A 20,121-nucleotide genomic window follows, 5' to 3' on the forward strand; every position below is an offset into this window, starting at 1 on the left:
GTCAACTATTTCAAAAGCAGAGAGGCTGAATTTCAACTGGCTTTGGATACAAGAGAGGAATCTGTAAGCACTTGATAATGGTATTATTTTCACACTGAGGTTGCCTACTATTATTTGGTGAGGGAACACAAAGTCCTTGGAAACACCATCTCAGTAAGTGAGGGAAGCCAGAAAAGAGGAGGTGTCAAGGAGTAGATGTGGGTCATGGTGCCCAAAAACCCCAAATAAAGTGTCTCAGCTACCCAACTGAAGGGCAAAGGCTGATTCAGATATAACAAGAGATTGGAAAATAGTCCAGTGATTAGGGTCCAGAGCACAAAACATTAAAAAATGTAGTATAAGGTAAAGGACAACTCTATCCTTGCTTTTTTCCTATGTGGCCTGAGAATGATAGTGTATATCTTATTCTTCCTCCAGGATTCTTCTAGAAGTGCATCTCTGAGCTATCTTATTTGGAGAGAGGTGGAAAGCATCAAACCACAGAGATTTTCCTTGTGAGGTCAGGTCAAGCAGAATATTGCTTCAAAATTAGTAAATAGGTCAATTTTAAACATTGTTTGAGGAACAGTGTATAGCTCCATCTGCATTACACATAAAAGAAGGACTGAAAACTGAGTAAGGTGTGGGCATGAACTTCCATGCAAAATAATCAAATACTTTCTTTTTGTCTTAAAAGGAAAGGCATGGAGTAAAGCAACCTCAGACTCTCAAAATAAAACTTACACTGAGGGGGTCTTGGCTTATATTGTTAATATTCAGAGACAGAATATGATCTTTACTCCCCACATAGATCCGATCCTGATCTTCATCCATCAACAATATCCTGTAATCCAGGGGACTGTGGGATATCCTGTGATACTCAGAGGTCTTAGTTTCTTGCAGCTCTGAAATAGCAAAGACAGTAGCATAGTAAAGCAGTTCACTCACGTTTCTTGCTTCTCAACTGCATTTCTTCCTAAATAAAGACATCTTTGGACACAAATGGGGTCAGAGAGGGAAGAAAAAGCCTCACTGGACACTCAATAACAATACAATTGCTGAGGCAAAACAAATTTTCTTTTCCCAGTTTGAATACAATTATTCTGTACATTAAGTAGATAGACAAAGCTCATAAAAAGCAGGCAGTGCTGTTATTCATTCATCTAATTAATTCTTATTTTAATGGATATTATTATTTACAGCTCTGGCTTTTAAGGAAGATAATTTATTAAATTAATCAATGTGTTCAATACATTTTGAAGTTTATGACTGCAGAAAATCCACAAGATCAATGAAAACTATGTAAGAACATTTTACTTCCTTTTCCTAACAGGAGGCTTCACAAAGAATAGGTTTTTACCATTTTCAAGGTCAAATTTTACTTTGTTCTTCATCACCATGCGTGGCTTACTTAAAAGAAAATGAAATTATTCAGTCAAGCCTAAATCTGTCTGTTCATTTGGTTATTTGTTTACAGGCTTGGACCAAACTAACAGAAGTGTAGAAGGACCTCTATTTTTCTATATAAAACTTTCTTCAACAAAGTGAAGTGAAAACATCCTTTGATCTCAGCAGTGCAGGATCAGGCTTGTTACATGAATAGCATAAGCAACTGCAATATGAGGATTACTTGCTGCCCTCAAGAAAGCTCAGGCTTCCCATCTTTGCTTGGCCAATATATTTTGGCCCCCATTCAGATTGTTTTACTTTTCAGTAGTAACAGAAGAGAACTCTCAAGAGCTGAGAGTGGAAAAATAAAGCCTTAATAATCAATTTGTCTTTTTAAAAATATTTAACATATAATTATGCTTTCTTTCTTTATGAGTATTAGGATTGAATTGTGTTCCCTGTGACTCTAAAAGGGTGGCAAATATACAGTACTTATGAAAAAGAAGCTCTGCTGTAATGTTTATTCATAAATTTAAGATCTGAGTCCACAGTTTTCAGTTGCAAACGTTGTCTGGGACAGTACAGCCTGTCACTTTTTCTAAGGTTTTTTAAAGCAAAGTTTTTTGCTCATTCTTTCCCTACGGGAAACAGTAAATGTCTTATACAAAATTAGTTGTCAAAAGCTACTGATATTTTACAAAACAAAACTCTTAAAACAGAAATACTTTTGTATATGTGCTCTATTAAAAAAAAATTGCACTAAAAGAACTGTGCCTAAAGTATGCACCTTCTGCAAAACACATATTTAGCTGAAAGCAAACTTTTTTCCAAGCACTTGGAGAGACATTTTTAATAGCAGGCAAAAGTTGAAGCCCTAGGATTCACACCTTTCTAGTAGAGATATGATTTTCAATGATATTTCAATGATGAAAGAACACTTATCAGAATATAATTTGCATTGATAAATATGATATATAACTCCAATTAATTTTTTATCATCGTTAAACAGTTTCATAGGAAGATGAAAAACATCCCCAGTTACTGAAATATAATTGTGTTTTGATTAACTGATATTTGAGACAGCTTTCAGGAGCTGAGTGCATTTATTCATGGTAATATAAAAAGAAGCCAAATAGTACTTATCCTGTTCCTTGACAACAGATAAATATACAATAAAGATTTACAATCTGGGCTTAAAAACAGAAAAAGAACTTGTTAAGTGTATATGAAAATTGTTCACAGTACTTCCAGAAGTCTTTCTTTAGTACATCAAAAATCCATGTTTTTTCTTCACTTTAAAGAAATCCTTGCTGTAAGCTTTCAGCTGGGATTGTCCCAGGCACCTGGACACTCCCAGCACAGTGCCATTAACACCCAGTGCCTTTGGCTCTCTGAAATCCTCACAACCAGTCTCAGACACTCTGCTCACCCTTTTTCCTGGGGCATTATTAACTTTACCATAACTTTGGCTAAGGTGAAACTGAACCTTCTCCTAACTGTACAACTGATCTACCAGGAAAGCAGAGATGAACTGGGAGGGTTTCCCACACAGCAGCAGATAAATGTGAGCCCAGTGATTGCACAACATCATGTTCCCCCTTTACTGCCCCACTGACTGACAGTGGTTGACAATGAAAACACCATGGCTGATGTAAAAGATAATCGTGATAATCATGATGATTGCTTTTAAACAAGAGACAAAAACAGCAACAGATTTCCACAACTCTCATTTATCAAAATCCATTATTTCCTTGGAATTTTAATCTCTATGAAATGGTATTATTCTTTCCAAGGCTCCTGAAAGGTAATCTGCTTCCATCAAGCTGCTGATGAGCAGAACACCTCATGTCAGGTTACTACACTAAGGAAATTCAACACCATTCATAAGAGGAAGGAAAGCTGTGAAACAAATACTCTCACATTGATTTATTTGGTTTATTTCTTTTAATGCTGAAGCTTACATTCTCTTATTTATATTACATTCTCTGGCCTACTCAAGCAAGTAGGGAAGAAATTTAGAAGTAATCAAATTTTATTTTCATTCAGCAAAATTTACCACACAATCACCCAAGAAAATTTGATTTTTTTTTAAGATTTACTATCTGGTTGTTGTTGCTTGGAGAAGGCAGTGGCTGCAAAGATGCTTGTATGGTCTTTCACCTTCCTTTTCATCTCTCTCAGTTTTTGCCAAAAAATTAACTAGACATTTACAGGCATTCAGAGCAATTCTATTCCATGCTTTGAGAATTCAACCAAATATTGAAAGCAGAAAAACCTATACAGAGTATGATGCTACTGACAGCTCTCTAAATATTAAAAATTTTATTTGACAACAAAACAATATACAAGTAACTTTCATCCTTAATTATACAGAAATAATCTTTGCTTGTAGTTTTTCTTCATCAGTTGGTGAATTCTGCTTATCCTTGGGGATAAAACCAATACCAACTTGATCCCTACTGTAAGAAATCTGATCTTAGAGGACAGGTTGCTTTAATGAAAAAATAAACGCTTCAGTGAATTCTCTTTCCAGAATAACATTTATTATTGAACTGCAGGTTTTGGAGATTCCATTGACTGGAGGTTTTCTCTGTTCACAGTGCACAGCTTACTGACAATTAGACAGTTTAAGTCCTACTCTTTAATTATCACTCTAGTCCTCCACAAAAAAATATTATTTCTAGAAATTCATGTTCTCATAGAAGAAATAATAAATTATTTGTGTAATATCTATTACTGACATCACAAAAACCTTTTTAACAAACCTAACTATGCTGGCCAGAACAAAATAATTTCAGCTATTAGAATATAATAGAGACAGAGTATCCAGGGAGGTGTTATTACACACAGTCTATTATAACCAAATTGTCCAGGCTGCATAAGGATAAATGAGCTAGATCCATCAGGTACTCCTCTGAATGCCTTATTTAATCACTCATCCTCAAATTTTCATCACTCCTTAATTCAAACTCACTGGTAGCACAATGTTGAAAACAGACTGTCTCTCCAAGAGTAAGGAATATAACAATCTCCAATATGCAGAGGCAAGACCCTAAGTGACTTCCTTGGTTGACATCTCATAAGGATACTTGATACATTTGTTACTGAAATTTATGACATTTTTAGCAGGACCTTCACAAAATATAACTTCCTTTTTGCATACTCATAAACCCACACATTACTAAACATCCAAAATAATCAGGAATGATTTCAACATAATCAAGAATTATCTTTATGTTGCAGGGTTTGGTAAGCTACAGCCATGGCATGCAAGCATGCCTAGCCCAAGTTCAAAGCACTGAATTCATCCAGTGATAAACTGTGGATAAACTATGACCATCATGCCTGCACTCTACCATCCTTGGATATCCAGCCTAGCAGGGCTTCCTTGAGCAAGCCTAGGATGGTCTGTCAAGCTTTTAATTCAGGATTCTCTGTGGAGAGTGCAAGAAATAAAATGCTTTCCTCCTCTCTCCTGCTGGCACAGGGATTCAGTCTCAGAAGGCTGTTTATGGGGAAGTCCAGAGCCAAAGCAGAATTTGGTGTCTGTGCCTCAGGAAGAAGCAGGGAGTAAAGCAGAGCAAACCATTCACACACAGCTCCAGAGTGAAGGGTGCAAACACAGCTTTCCAGGAAGATGGGCTCATCTCCCCAGGGAACCTCTGCTGCCCAAATTGGCATGGATTTTATGTAGCCTTAGTGATGTGGAAGTCAGCAATACAGTGCTGCTTCATTTCACATTCTCATGGGGAGGGGGTGCACAAATCACACTCCTTGTGTACATCCAGCAGCAAGCTCAATGTCAGCCTCTGGTTATAGAGGCTGTAAAACTCTCTTAAGCCTCATTAAGCCTTGAGTTTGTGCCAACAAATATGCCACCCCATGCCAAATGAGAGACTGCAATGTAAAATCTCACCTTCTAGGAACTGGAATGACACCAATTTTCTTTTTTTTTTCCCCTTTCTTCCTTTTTTTGTCACTAGAAATAAATACTTAATAACAACAATGTTTTTGCTTATAACATCAAATGGAAATGGTCCCCTTTTGGGTCATGTTTAAACAGGTGAAAAAGTTATTTGGACATATAGACACTATGCATAATGTAGCTACCATTGAATGGAATAGTTATCTATTTCAAGCATGTCAGTGAAATCTGAGGTATTTGCAAAGTTACCAAAAATAATTAAAAAAAACCCCAAACCAAAAAACTTCAGCCAGAAGAAAAGGTCTGTTTTATTTTAGTTTAAATATTTTCATTTCTACTTTGTATTTACAAATCTCTCTGTTTCATAACATTTTAGCAGAAACAACTGGAAAAGATTTAGTTAAATGGTATGAGATTTCATAAGAATCTAACAATTGTAATTTTTTTTTTTGCTTAATTTTTAAGTTTTTTAGTGTAAAGACATGGAAGAAAGAAATCTATAATTTTTACAGTTTACACAGTACTTGTGAAAATAGTCTTCTATGATACTGCAAGTCTGAGAACACCACTGACTACTTTTCCAATTTTATGTATGGAAAGAGATCAAGTAAAGCCAGAATATTCCTTTTCAAAACTTCAGAATGAGTCACCTTTGCCCTGTCAATATTCCTTTCTTTAAAGATCCATGTATTGATTCCTTCTGCTTAAGGGGTTGAGATCAGGGAGCTGCTGAAGCATTTTGCCACTGCTCATGCAGAGTTCAAACTAAAACCCATCCCTCAGCCATTCTCATGAATCCCATGAAAGGGGACACAGTCATCTTGCCAAAGAGACATAAGTAGCCAGATGTGCTACTGGTCAGTCCCTTGTGTGCCTTAACCAAAAGTAAAAATGCTCAGGTGGACCTCTGACCTTTTCTTTATCTCTTCTTCATGAATGAGAGTTTTTACTCTTTTCTTTAATTCTGTTACAATGAAATCTGGCTTTTTATATAGAAGGTAATAGCTTCATAAGAACTAGAAATCACAGATGTGCATGTGTGCTTCCTTCTGAATCCATCTGAATAGGGTTTAATTTCATTTTTATTAAAAAAAAAAAAAAGAGCAAATGAAAGGGGAGAAAATAGATTAACAAGTGCTCATAAAATCACGGGCTAACTAATTAACAAGATCATTTGAATGAGAGAGAAGAAGAGGGTTCACAGTACAGGCTGAAACAGAACCCTCTTTTTTGCCCAGAGCTAAAATGTATAACCAGGTAGAAAGAAACTTAATTGCTGCATTTGAAATGAGAGTAAATAACAAGGAAATGTCAATGATATCTAAATATGATCTGGTTTAAATATACACCTTGAATACTTGTGGTTGTATTTGCTACATGAGTTGAGATTGGAATTTAAACATTACTGGATTGAGATAGTGCAGTCTTTTATAAAGGGAAATCAGAGCACGAAGGGGAAGTCTTTGGAGAATCAGGCCCAGAGGTGGCTCTAGCATGTCTGAAGAACAATTTGTCACCTTGAGCAGCTCAACATATACATTAGGAGCACTAAAACACTCAATAGCTCTTTGTGAAGGGGACCATGTGTTGATAGGAAAAGACATACCAGTTAACAGTTGACCTTAAGCAGAGCGTTCACATATGTCAGTACATGGAGATTGCTTTTTTTTTTTTTTTTTTTTTTTTTTTTTTACAATTTGCAAGATACACAAAACTCCTAAAATCCTGGTAACTCACAGACTTCAAAAAAATTGTGATGGAGTATTAATTGGCTTTTAACATTGTGCCTTTTAAAAAGTTGTACCAAAAGGAAATTCATGACAGAGTGATGTTTTATTAAAATTACTGAAATCTGTAACAGAATTTTTCATCTTTTATTTAGCACTTTGAAGAAAAAAGGAGGGGCAGATCCTCTGAGGTGTGGGCAGCTGCCAGTTTTGTGCAGAAGGAATGTGCTTTCTAAGTAAAATCGAACACATGAGAAGAGAAGCCACTTACTCGTGTGTGGCAAAATATATTAACATGGCTTTGTGGCACACTTATCAACCCAAGACACCCCACAATGTTCCATGTCTCCTTATTGAAGCTTTAAATTATGAAGAAGAGATATGGTTTCTTTTTCATTTTCACAGACATTGTCATGTGAACTCATATACCACATTCCACAACAGAAAACCCACTCCAAAACAAAGAGGAAAAATGTGTCAATGTTTTTCAAACTGCAGTTACACAGCTATCCTAAGTCTTGCCAAATATTCCGTACTGAGATTCCTTCATTGAGCATTCTGCAAGACCACCCACACCCTCCAGCCATCTAGTCTCACTAGGCTGTAGACACTTCTGGGCTCAATCTTCAGGTTATTCCTCCATTTACCTCACTGTAAACCTTGAGTAACTCCTCTGAAGTCTGTACAGGCATTTCACAATAAAAACATTTAAAACTAGGCTTCCTTTTTGTTAGCAAGTAGTTTGCAGTTGTAATTTTATATAAATGCAATTTGCATGTTTTATTTCAGAAGATGCTACAAATATTGCCATTCTAGATAACTTTCCAGCAGATATCCTATTTTTCAAACATTACCTGGTTCTTTTCTGCTCATTATTATCCTGTCCAGGCCTTGATCCCATTTTTGGTTGCAAAACAAGAGGGACAACTTTGGCAAGCATGGAGAGCCATAAAGACAGGCCAGTTTGGTTTAAGATTAGTGCAGCTGAGTTACCCATGTCAGATGGGAGCCAATCTTCTCCAAGCCTTGTGTGTAACAAGCTTGTGTACAACAGCTCTGCAGCATGAAAGCTGCTCTCCAAGAGCTGCATACTTCAAAGTCTGCACAGTTAGACAGAGTTTACCCTTTGGTTGCTTTCCAAAATCCGTGGAGAGAATGAGAGAGCCCTTGCCACACTGCCTGAAGGCTGCAGAAGCTCAGCCTGGGTGCACACAGTGGCTTTGCCACTGGCACTAGGGATGTTTTTATTTCCCAGATGCAGGAGTGAGAAGTTTTCAGTTGCCAAGTATGACATTATTTTTGAGACAGAGTGAAAAAAAAAAAAGCTGCACCCCTGGAGAAGTCAGACAGATTCCACATAGTTTTACTTCTTCTGGGAGAAGTATATCTCTCCATTGTAACCTCTTGTGTTTTCTCTCTTCAGTTTTTTCTAATGGGCCACCAATCACACCACTGGAAGAACGGCTGCACATCTTCCTGTGAGGATCAGGCACACAGAGAAATACTCCACGTAGTGATTAGACTAACTGGACAGCTAAACCCCTGACTGTGTGCAGACACTGAAACTCCTTGATAAAAATTTACAGAGACATATGAGAAATGGAAGGAAGTGAATTATTGTAATTGTCTGCCCAAAAAATTAATTAAGACTGAAGGTTTTGATAGTCTCCAAGTTAGAACTGGGTTGGCTGCTGGGAGAATAAGGTCTGAGTGGACTTTTCTTTAGTTCTGCATCTCATTCAGGCTATTTATTTTGTGATAAAAGCAAACTTTTTAAGGCTTAGGTTTAAGTACCTGACTATTTATTCCCAACAAACAGATGGGTCACATGATGTCAGCAGAGACATCCTAGGACATTGGAAAGGCAGAAAGAGGAACAGGGAGAGTGTAAGGTTGGGTGAAAGGTAGGTTGTTTTAATGCTAGAATTGTCTTTCTTTGCAAATTTATCTTTCTGTTCAGTCTAAGTGAGTACTTTGCAGATGCACTGTAGACAGTGAAGACATAATTTGGCTCTTGCAAAACTGACAGCTAAAACTGGGGAGTAGAAGTGTGCAGTTTTGAGATGTTAATACATCTTTGCTGATGTGCCATCAACTGTGATGCTGAATTGTAGTGAAGATCTATCAAATGTTTCAGAATAATCAACACTTCAAACAACGAAAGTATGATAGTAGTCTCCTAACTTCAGACTGAAAAAGCTCTTAACATCAGCTCACATGCAGCCCTTTTCTCTCTGAGCATATTTTCACTAAGCTGCTGAATTATTTGTTACCAGAGCTAATAAACACTCATTGAGAAAATGCAGCTCATCCATTGAAAAATTTCATTATGGCTTCTGTAATAAAGTAAGAACCCACTTCACTGTAGCAAAGCAGAGGAATCATTCCCAACATATTCCTTTCTCTCCCTCAAAGAGTAACCTCCCCAGAGATTCAGCCAATCTCTGTATGTCTACAATTGGCATTATTGCCCTTGCTGCAGTAATCCTTGCCTTTATTGATGTTACCAGCTGTACTGCAACTTTAGCCACACTACTTTATCCACAGATCTCCTTAAAATATATTGTTCCTATCTTCACCAGTCACTTCTCACCACTACTCTATACAAAACAGGGCAATTTAGTATATGTAGGCTTGGTTACAGTTTCATTATTATTATTATTATCAATTTAATCAAATTAGGATTAGCTATAAGGCAAACATCAGGCATAAAGAGATCAAGCTAAATCCCGGTGCTTAGCTTTCATTCATTCTTCATTAAAACAATGTAAAATTCACCCAGTTATGAGCTGAAGGAACTTTGGGAGGCAATATTTCTCATTCAAAAGAATTACAGTAATAAATTTGTTTCAGTTGACTGCTGAACTAAAGGGTAGTATTTTTATACAAAAAAAAAAAAAATTAATTTAGTGGGATACTCATAAAAACAGCCAAGCTGCCCATAGCAAAACCAAGCAAACAAGTATGTAGCATGGGGGTATCACACACAAATAGGTAAACCACTGCTTCCTTTTTCTGGTTTGTTTTCTTGTTTCCTCAGTGTCAGTATGTCAATGGGATGCATATACCTGGTGTCTACATACTCTTGTCTATATATTAGATAATCACCTCTATATACCAAGTCAAGATAGTTACCAAGCTCTGCTTTACATCTGGGAAGGATAAAAGAAACACTTATTCTCACTCGACTATGTGAGAAAACAAAGCAGCTGGAGGTCAACAAATGGCATCCCCGCTCAGTGAACCTTCCATGAACCCCTAGTTCAACACGATGCCAGAAGGGTCATTACACTGGAGATAACAGATTTCACCAAAAGCAGCAGCCACGCTCGATTCCACGGTCGTGTCACAACTGCATTAATCCAAATCTTCCATATTTCTATTTAAAGACATTTAGAATAATAGAATACTTTTCCACAGTATTCGTAATTCCTTTTCCTATGTTTATTTGCTGTTCTGTACGCTTTAGTAGAGTACCCACTGTACTACCCCTCATAGCCTAATTTGAGCTCTTGGATTAAATTTTATTTTGCAGCTGCAAGGCCACCCAACCTTCTCCACTGACAGGAAGCAAGCTGCTTTCTGGACGTGGGTGTTTGGGATGCTTTCTGCAGCCAAGGAAAGTTTGATTTGGAAGAAAAGCAAAGGTCAAGCCTATCCTTAAATGTCTAGGCAGTTGGTTCTTTTTTTCTCTTGACACAGATTTTTCTGGTATATTAAATGCATTCAATCCCATTGGAGGAACAGCGATGTGGTTTCACCAGATTGCACATTAAGTGTTTTTGTAGGTTTGTTATTTTTTTCCATTTACTGTTATGACACAACCTGCTTCATTGAATACAGGGTTTGGCCACATCTCCCAGAGGACTTCAGTGGTTGGACACAACTGGAAATTATTAATTTCACCATCAGTATTTTCTGCTTGTGCTGCTGAATTAAATTAAGACATGGGGGGATTTTTGTTTAAACATCAAAATGGAAATTATTTGATTTAAACTTATTTTTTTTCTGTATCGATTTGGCTCTGTCACTGCTCATGTCATTTAGAGGATGTGGCTGTCCCTAGTGCTGGCTCCTGGGAGCAGGAGTGCTCCAAGCCTGCAGGCAGCAGTGCTCAGTGGGCAGCACACTTGCTGTTTAAACACACAGAACACAAACGTTTTTCACTCTTTTTCGCACCATGAAGACTGACACAAAGAGTGAATTTAGGAGCACATTCCAGAGCTGCATGCTACCATCAATCTTCAAGTGATCACCAGCTGGTATTTGGGTGCACAATAAAAGTCATGTTCAGTGGGCTGAGCACAGCCTGGTGGATTAGAGTCCTCTCTATGCTATTTTGCTTTTTGACTTTAGACACATCACATAAACTCTCTGACTTACATATGTAAAGTGAAGCTAAAAGTTTGGTACTTATTTGACCGGGTTGTTTTTTGATTGTACTTGGTAATGTACAAAAAAGCCTTTGAAATGAAAATTAAATAGCTGGGGGAAGTTATTTCAAATGTATTTCACATGCAACAAGAGGTATTTTTCGTTTGTTTATTTGTTTGTTTGTTTAAAGTCCAGATGCTTCAGACTTAATAAGCTCAGCCAAAACTCTGGTTTGGATTTAAGAGATAACTTTTATGCATATGTTTATATTTAATCTGAATGGATAGACATTAAAATAAAAAAACCTTCTGCAGTCACTCACTCCATGTTTAAACTGGACTTGCCATATTTATTCATCAAAATGACCATTTAGAACTTGGCCAAAAGTGGGAAAAAAAGTATAAGAATTCTCTTGTTTGCGTTTACACAGATAGAAAAAAAATAGATAAAACCTACTTGTTTATAGTCAACTTTCAGTTATGAAACATTTTATGATTACAATGCTATCTCTTTCAGATAATGGGAGGCTCTAACAGAACTGGGCAATTAGTGTATTTAGATTTGCTTAAGAACAGCAAAGAGAAAAAAGAAGACAAATCTTTGCTTCCAGGTAAAAAAGCAGAAGAGTCAAGATGAGTAATGTACTTGATAAAATACTATGTCAGCCTCCTACAGGTTCAGTATAGAAATTGGAGGTTCAAGGAAGGAAGGACTATCAGCAAACAAAACCTGAAGGGTATTCAGATTCCTGACAGATTAAAATTTGCACACTGCAGGTACAGGACAGGAAGTGACAAAAGGATAGAAATAAACCACTGCCATCCACTACAGCAAACTACTAACTGTAACAGAGGGTGATGCAAGTTACAACTCTGTGCCCTTGATCCTTAAACAAAAATTGCATTAATTTAGAGGCAAAAATCATACATTGTTTCTCTTCTGCATGCCCTGTACTTATATTTTGGAAGCACAAGCACTATAATATGGCTATTCATTTAAATTGTAATGTGCAAATATGTAGAACAAAGGAGATTTGTTTCATGATCAGAACAGGGAACTAACTATAAGTCAGAACTCCTGGGCACTTGCTCTCTGACCTTGAACAAACCTCTCACCCTCCATTTACGTCAGTTTAACCATCTGCTATATGTTTATAACAACATTTACCTGTCTTTCAGAATTACTATCAAGTTCAGATAATGTATGTTTGTTAAAAAAAAAACAAATTAAAGGAATTTTTATGTTCAAGTTAGAATTCTAATTCAAGTTCCTGCTTACCATTAGGCTTATTGCATAATACATTTAAATCACTCTATTTTACAGGTACACATGCTTTAGTGTTTCTCTTTTGTATAAAGCAATGCTGCTTAATGCAAAATCCAGTTTTGCTCCATTAAATAGATGTCATGAATGTGATTGCTGTAGAAAGAAAATATCTACAATGGGATTGTGACAAAGCAAACAGACAATTCTGAATAGCTTTTAATCAGAATTTGTTTACTAAAGGCATTTTAGCTTCAGTAGATTTGGCTGTGAGGAGGAATGCCAAACAGTGACCTTTTGAACTCACACTGAATGAAAAAATATTTTCAACAGGTTTATATCTTTTAGCTGGCATTTATTAAATAGGGCTTTCACTATTATATAAGACATATTTTGACTAGTTCCCTTAAGTAGCTTCATAGCATCTTGCAGTATATTTTAAACTTTGTATTTTTGCGTACTGTTTATCAGTTATAAAAACTAACATTTATTCTACTAACTTTTAGCTTTGTTAGATTATCTCTCATAGCTGCTCCTCTGGCTCGGCTCTGTTGCTATTCCATGCTGGGGTACTGGGTGGTTCACTGGCACTGAAAGCTCCTAGAAGAAGGGGTCTCTTACATCAAATGCATATTTGGTATAGAATAAATAATTTAAACTTATTTTTATGAATTTTTGTTTGCAGTCTATTATAAAGCCTAAATATTACTACTATAATCTAGTGATACTGATCTTTTCCATTTGTGCCACAAAAGTTATTAAACCTACTCTTGCTATGTGAATATCATTACCTTGATAATTACAACACTGTACAAAACACTGGTTTTTATTGTCACTGAACAGAGTCTGTTGACCTGACTTTTCACTGCATTGCTCTGAATGTTCAACTCTCAACATCAATAAAACAAACAGAGACCACTGGCATAAAATATAATATCAAAGCATTAAGAATCAGTTCTTAACTTTCCAGACAACTGCAAGAAATGAAGTCTCCAAATTTATCATATTTACCAGCTGGCTGCAGGTAAAATTTCAAAAATTGTTAAAATATGAGCTTAGGGTGAGAAATGCTCTAGAAGTTCAGTTGCTTGGGTTCTAGTCCTAGAGCACAAACAATCATTTTCAGAAATGTCATCCTCAGTTTGGCAATACCACTCAGATTCTCCTGGTACAGCAACCCTAAGGCAGAACTGAGGAAAGCACAAATATCCAGCTACTTTCAAGAATATTTCAGGTATTATCCTTCTGTCTTTTTTTTTTTTTTACAGCTATCACAGACCATTTGGTGCAGGTTGGGAAGGCCTGACCATGCATATCACGCTCACCAAAGAATTTAGGCAGAGAAATTATTTTGTTCTGCATGTCAATATACCTTAGGCAGCCAACTCAAAGAGAAACTAAGAAAACTGTGCAGGGCATTCCACATAGCACAGCTTACATCTGTGAAAATATCTGAATATGAGCTTGGCTGTATATTCCTGAATTAATATTCTGGATTTAGGCTCTTAATTCCCACCTAAATGCCATCTTAGTTATCTGCATAACTGGTGTATTAAATTTGTTGTTATACTTCTCTGCCTGTCAATGGCCTGCTCCTTTATCATGTCAAATCAGTGCATGCTTGTCTAGAAGTAGAACAATGCAGAGCAAATGATTAATGATTTACAACTTGTGAGATAAAGTACATGCAGAAGTCCATCCTTCAGTGTTTCTCATACCAAACAAAATGGTGACAAATCCTACACTACCAGAAAATGCATCAACTTCTTCAGGCTTAAAACATGACAAGATGATAAGGGTGGTGTACTTCAGCCTTGGGCCTTTGTTACTGATTTCAACCTTCTTCTGCAGGTTCCTTCTTTGTTTTTCCCTCATGATGACAAAAGAAGACTGAATGATTAACTCAGACTAGATATTAAATATTTACATGGTGACACAAGAATTTCGTGGTTATGATAAATTTGAACTTCCTCAATATGATAAAAACACAACCTTGCCTCACCTGGTACCTCAAGGGACAACTATAACAGACAGTAAAAAAAATCTGAAAACAGTTGAATAAAGGGTTTGTTTGTTTCAATGATTGACTTTGGGCCACTGAAATTAAAAAGAGCTAATTCTCTGTAACTGTAGTGAACTCAAATGTAATTGTATCAAAAACCTCCAAGCAGGACAAAAATCCCACAGACAGGAGCATGACAAATTAACTTCTTGGATTTATCATCTCAGAATGTAAGTGAAAGAAGGAAGGGAGGGTAATAAAATATGTGCAGTTCGAATACATTTGCATTAATTTCCCAAAAGCATTAGGTACTGTCCAGTATCCCCCTTGCACACTAAACCAAAGCAAACCTGCATTATTTGTCCTGAAAACACTATTCATAGAAGCAATCAGAAGATTGCACAGATGCCAAAAAATAATCGTGCAAGTAAATGTCAGGCTGCACATTACCAGTATTAACATGCTGCTGACAGACAAATGATCATTGTCCAGATTATGTAATTAGTACTGGTTTTCTCCTTCAGTCCTGCTTCCCTTTCTCCTGCTCTCTAATAAGGTAAAGGACTATCCTTTCAACTAGTATGAACTTGTGCATACCAAGTGAGATGGTAGAGAGCCCAGGTCCAAGTGATAACATTTATTTTTTTTCAATTATAAAATGCTGCTCCTAAAAGACAGTTTTTGTTCTGTCTTGGCCCCCAAATTACTCACACACTGCAAAAATTCTGCTTCAAGTAGCTGACACCAAAAAGCCCTTCAGTTGTTCATATAGGGCATTTTAAATATCTTGCAAAGTTATTTATAACACTGTATTATTGTAATTAAAATAAGACCTATCAATTACATTAATTAACAACATTAGCGTGTGGATGTCTGCCTAGCAAGTGAGTATAGAGTGCAATTCATTTGAACTGTTTTCTCTGCTGCAATGATACTGTTACTCAAAAATATTAGCACTTTGCTAGATTTAATTGAACAAAGAAAACTATGTCAATAGCCTTGGGGAAAAATTCTAATGAGAAAGGAGCAAGTAGTTAAACAAGCTTGCCTCCGTACTGAAGAAAAAAAATAAGAACATAAAAGGCATAAAATAACTGTTGATGATTAGATATGAGGACACAGAAACATGCATTACAAGTCTGGAATAGATAAAATATTAAAATATTCCCAGAATCTCATCTCTTCTGGTATATTGATGCCGTTTTAGGTTTTGCTTTTTTCTTTCATATGTTCTTTGTATTCTTCACACATATATTTGTAGATCCATAGTCTACTCTATTAGTGACTAGTTTTCCCAATATTTTTCCATGGAATTTCCTTAAGCAGAAAGACAAAACAAATTCCAGAGTTCCAAGACCCAGGGGGACAAGGCCCCAGTGCTATATCTTGGTTCTTCCTGGGAACCACCACCAAGAACAGCTCTTCAAGAAACATTCTCATGGACAAAGTACAGCCAGTGCTGAAGGGGGGCTCCAGAGAAGGGCTTGACCTGGGGGGGAATGCATCACCACTTGTCCTCCTAATTGGTGCTTTTCATCAATTATGCTGATTTCCTAAAACCTATAAAAACGTACTTACCCCTGGAGGGCATGGGCTATCTTTCCATAACTGCTCCTGAAGGCCTTCAGATAAAAAAACCCTTTTATATTACCTCCTTTACTAAAATTATCTCCAGTTTCATTTCCAGGTTGGGCAAAAGACAGAATATATCAAGGTAAAGAGCACTTAATTATTGTGGGTGTGCATGTCAGCATATCCTACTGTGATAAGGGCCATGTTATGTCTGATTCCATTTCATGACATGGCATATCTTACTTCTTTTGTCTCAGTCTGTGAATTTATTAAATCAATACTTTTTTCTTCCTATGTCTTGCCTCTGAAATTATAGTGAGTAGTTTATAAAAGTCAATTGACTCAGCTTGTAGCTGGCATCAACCAGATTTTTCTTACTGAAACAACGTATTTCTTGAGACAAGCACCTCTTTGATTAACTCGAGCTCTGCTACAGGCCAGATTCAGAACCAGTTCATGTGTCTATTTTTCCTTCTAGGTTTGGTCTGTCTTGTTAATTTATATTATAAAGTTCTCAAGATAGGACTGCAGACAGCAGCTTCTGAATGCCTGAGTGCAGAAGGACAGGGTGGCATATTACATAACTTCAGTTTACTTCAATATTGACCAAAAAAAAAAAAAAAAAAAAAAAAAAAAAAAGTTTTACAGTGGTTTAAATACTTTGGAAGGGGGTGCAGATAAACACCTTTTTCTTTTTAATTAGTATTTTAAAGTGCTTCTGGCAGAAAGATGTTATGTCCTCAGTTTGCATTTTGAACTGACTGAGCAATGTTCTTACCAGAAACTTTCTATCAGGTTGTCTCCTGCCTGCTTCACTCTGTTGGGAAGTCCAGGGTAAATACCTTATGGTTGCTATTGAGTCACCCAACCATAGTAACAACCCAAACCAGTGCCAAATCCTCTGTGGTAGTTAGGATTACAAGTAATCTATGCATCATCCTCTGGAGCAAATCAGCAGGCAAGAAAAACACAGGAAAGTGATATGTAACTGCTGGCTTTGAATATTAAGAAAGGAAGGTCAGTAGAAAGTCAAAAATATTTTGTATGGCAGCACAAACCACAGGCCCGAAGTCAGGATTGCCACTAAATTACAGCAGACCTGCAAACATTCTAGGAGGAGGAAATAAAGGGTATTCTTCCAAAAACAAATGGCTCCATCACCCTTTCTGACTCAGGGAAACACAGGCACTTAAGAGTGGCTCAGGAGTTCCATGTTAAGAATTCCAGGTTTTCTGAAGGCAGGGGTGGGACTTGCATTATTCTCTCTTTTGCATTAATAAAGCTGAATTCCAAAGAGATGTGAGCTTGTACATTAGCTGATTGGGCAGGTTGGGCAGAGTCATACAGTCTGCTGCAGGCATCTGAGGTACTGAATTTAGGAGACCAGTTTGTAGAAGCTCTGTATATTCCCACTGAGAGGGTTAAAGAGAGAGGGGCAGTAGCTTAGATTCTATAAAGCTCCATCTGAAGGAACCTGCCATGATTTATTGAGATGAAGCAGAACTTAAAGAGATAACTCCACAAATAGCTGACAAACAGTTTGCTTGATCTGCATAAGGTCATACCTAATGGTGACAATTGCCCGTGAAATCTTGGAACAGGTGAAAACTGTAACTCCTTGAACAAAACATTGTGGACATTTTTCAAAGCACCAGGCTCACAGGTCAGTGGTTATGTACCTTTACTTGCAAGTATTTAAAAATGCTGCAAGGTTTTATCCATGTCTCTTACAGGAATCACTGACAATATAAAGGTAACATTCATTGAATAAAACTTGCAGCTTCCTTTTATACCCTTCCAAAGACATTAATCACTTTGAGAGATGATCCCTCCTCTCTAGATCTCTACCTCTGCACTCACATCTTTTGCAATCAATGGAATTCACAAGAAAGACTGGTGGCCATATTTTCCATTGGGTGAGGCTAAAAGATGGAAATCATGCCTCTAAAAACCTTTAAAAAATTTATAAAGTGTACAAGAACAAAATAGGGGCAAGTCTTAATCTCATACAGTTGTAATATGGTCTCCTCTAGGAAAATACTAAGCACTTAGAATTTAACTGAAAGCATACAAGAATTTCCTCTAGGACTTCTCAGGAATGCAAACTCGGCATCTTTAAATGCTCTGTTGGACCAATTTTCAATTTCAGTTAAAAAAGAGAGTTAAGGAAGACAATCACTTTTGAGGGAAAAGAGGAAGCAAGGAAATTAAAATATTGGGTTATTTATTACAAATGACAATACATGTTTTAAAATACACAGCAGTGTCTTACTGGAAGTTAGGAAGCTAAATTTTATCTGGTTGTACAGAAACAATGGGCTGCCACAATAATGTACAGCTATCCCAGCAAAGGAAATAATCAACAAGAAATAAGAGAGTTACAGGAAAAAAACCCAAAGAAACACCAAACCAGAAAGAGAGCCAGATGAGAAGAAAATACCATTCTAGAAATAAGATTGTCAATACAGCTGAAAATTGGTTTGCACAGTTTTCTTCTTCCTTCCTCAGTACAGTCTTGCTTGGACGTGTTTAATAGCAGAATCAAGAATCAAGAATCCCTCTAGGTTAGGGATACAAAGAAGGGTTGTGGGAAGATACTTATCATAAACCAAAGATGCTAATGTATCTATCTGATAATTTGTCAGGATCAATTTACTTCAGATTGAAAGTAAAACTGCAACTCTGCACAGCAGAAACACAGCTGAACACAAACATCTGTCAGAAACAGCTGCACCATTGTAAACAACTCAAAGAGAAATCAGAAACGTGAAGAGTGACAGCAACGTGCTGAAAGTCATCCAAGACCAGAACTGGGAAAGGCACTTCCTGCCAAGGCACACTTTCACATCTTGGTAGATCAAAGGTAGCACCCTGGCCTTTCATTCTGCAGAGGAACAAATCATTTGGGAACAGTCATCCCTGAGGAGCTTGTATGAGGCAGAGACAGGATCCCTTCTTAGAGCTTGAGCACAACTTCACTACTCTGAAGCCTTGGAGGGACCAAGTGTTCTGGCTGTGTATTTGCATGGGTAGGAAGCAAGCAGCACACAGCTTGAGGAGAAAAATGCAGAACCCCCTACTTTAAACAGCCATTAATGGTTTGTGGCTTAACTAAAAATAACAGTGGCTGCAAATACAATCTGCATCTGTTTTTTCTTTACGGGTTCAAATTATGCTGTGCAGTGACCAAGATATTTAATGAGATTGAATCCCATGAGGTTCACATTTTACTGGCCTGGGAGGATGGGCTGGTTGCTCATCCCTGGAAAACTTGTCAGAAGGAAGTTTTTATTATAAAGCCCACGCTAATAAACTTCACTCCTAGCCTCCCACGTTACAGAAAATTGAGTTAAGAGATCATTCAGCCCATCTGCCTCTCCTACCTCCTAAACATGCCTCCCTTGGGTTTTAATGGTATATATTTCATTTAGTTAACTACTACTAATGATAATTTTTGAGGAACAATAGAAAGTTTTACGTAGGCACAAATAAGTATTGTTTCTCCTGTAAACTTAAGGAAAATTCCCAAACAGAGATATTCTAAAGAGAAATAAGCATCTAGGAATGAAATTTTTCAGCATACAACAGGCTCCAAGTAGGCATATGAAGAAGGAAAAGCTTGTTACTTCCACACCATTTCACTGACATCCAAGTGCACTGACAACTCTTTCAACTTGTCATATTTGACATTTATTACTCCATACTTCATGTGCTTTGCACTGAAGGTATATGAAGCTGTTTGTTATTTCTGTTTCCTACTAGCAAGGGATTTATGTCACTGCATTAGAATGCTATTACAATGAATAAACTCATCACCACCCTGAAGACAAAAAACAAAAAAAAAATAGGAAGGAAAAGAAAACCCAGATGCACAACTGGAGAGAAAAAAG

The 20,121-nt window shown here is 36.9% G+C and overlaps 1 protein-coding gene across 1 annotated transcript in view; it reads right to left on the bottom strand.

Annotated features, from left to right (window-relative positions):
• Positions 1-20,121, bottom strand: part of SEMA3C (semaphorin 3C) — a 115,263-nt gene that overhangs the window by 49,906 nt on the left and 45,236 nt on the right. Inside the window, exon 3 of the mRNA XM_056516150.1 lies at positions 724-884. Coding sequence (XP_056372125.1) covers positions 724-884 — 161 coding nt within the window. The remainder of the gene's footprint in view (positions 1-723; positions 885-20,121) is intronic.

Source organism: Oenanthe melanoleuca, chromosome 1A, assembly GCF_029582105.1.
Source record: "Oenanthe melanoleuca isolate GR-GAL-2019-014 chromosome 1A, OMel1.0, whole genome shotgun sequence".
Classification (NCBI taxonomy): Eukaryota; Metazoa; Chordata; class Aves; order Passeriformes; family Muscicapidae; genus Oenanthe; species Oenanthe melanoleuca.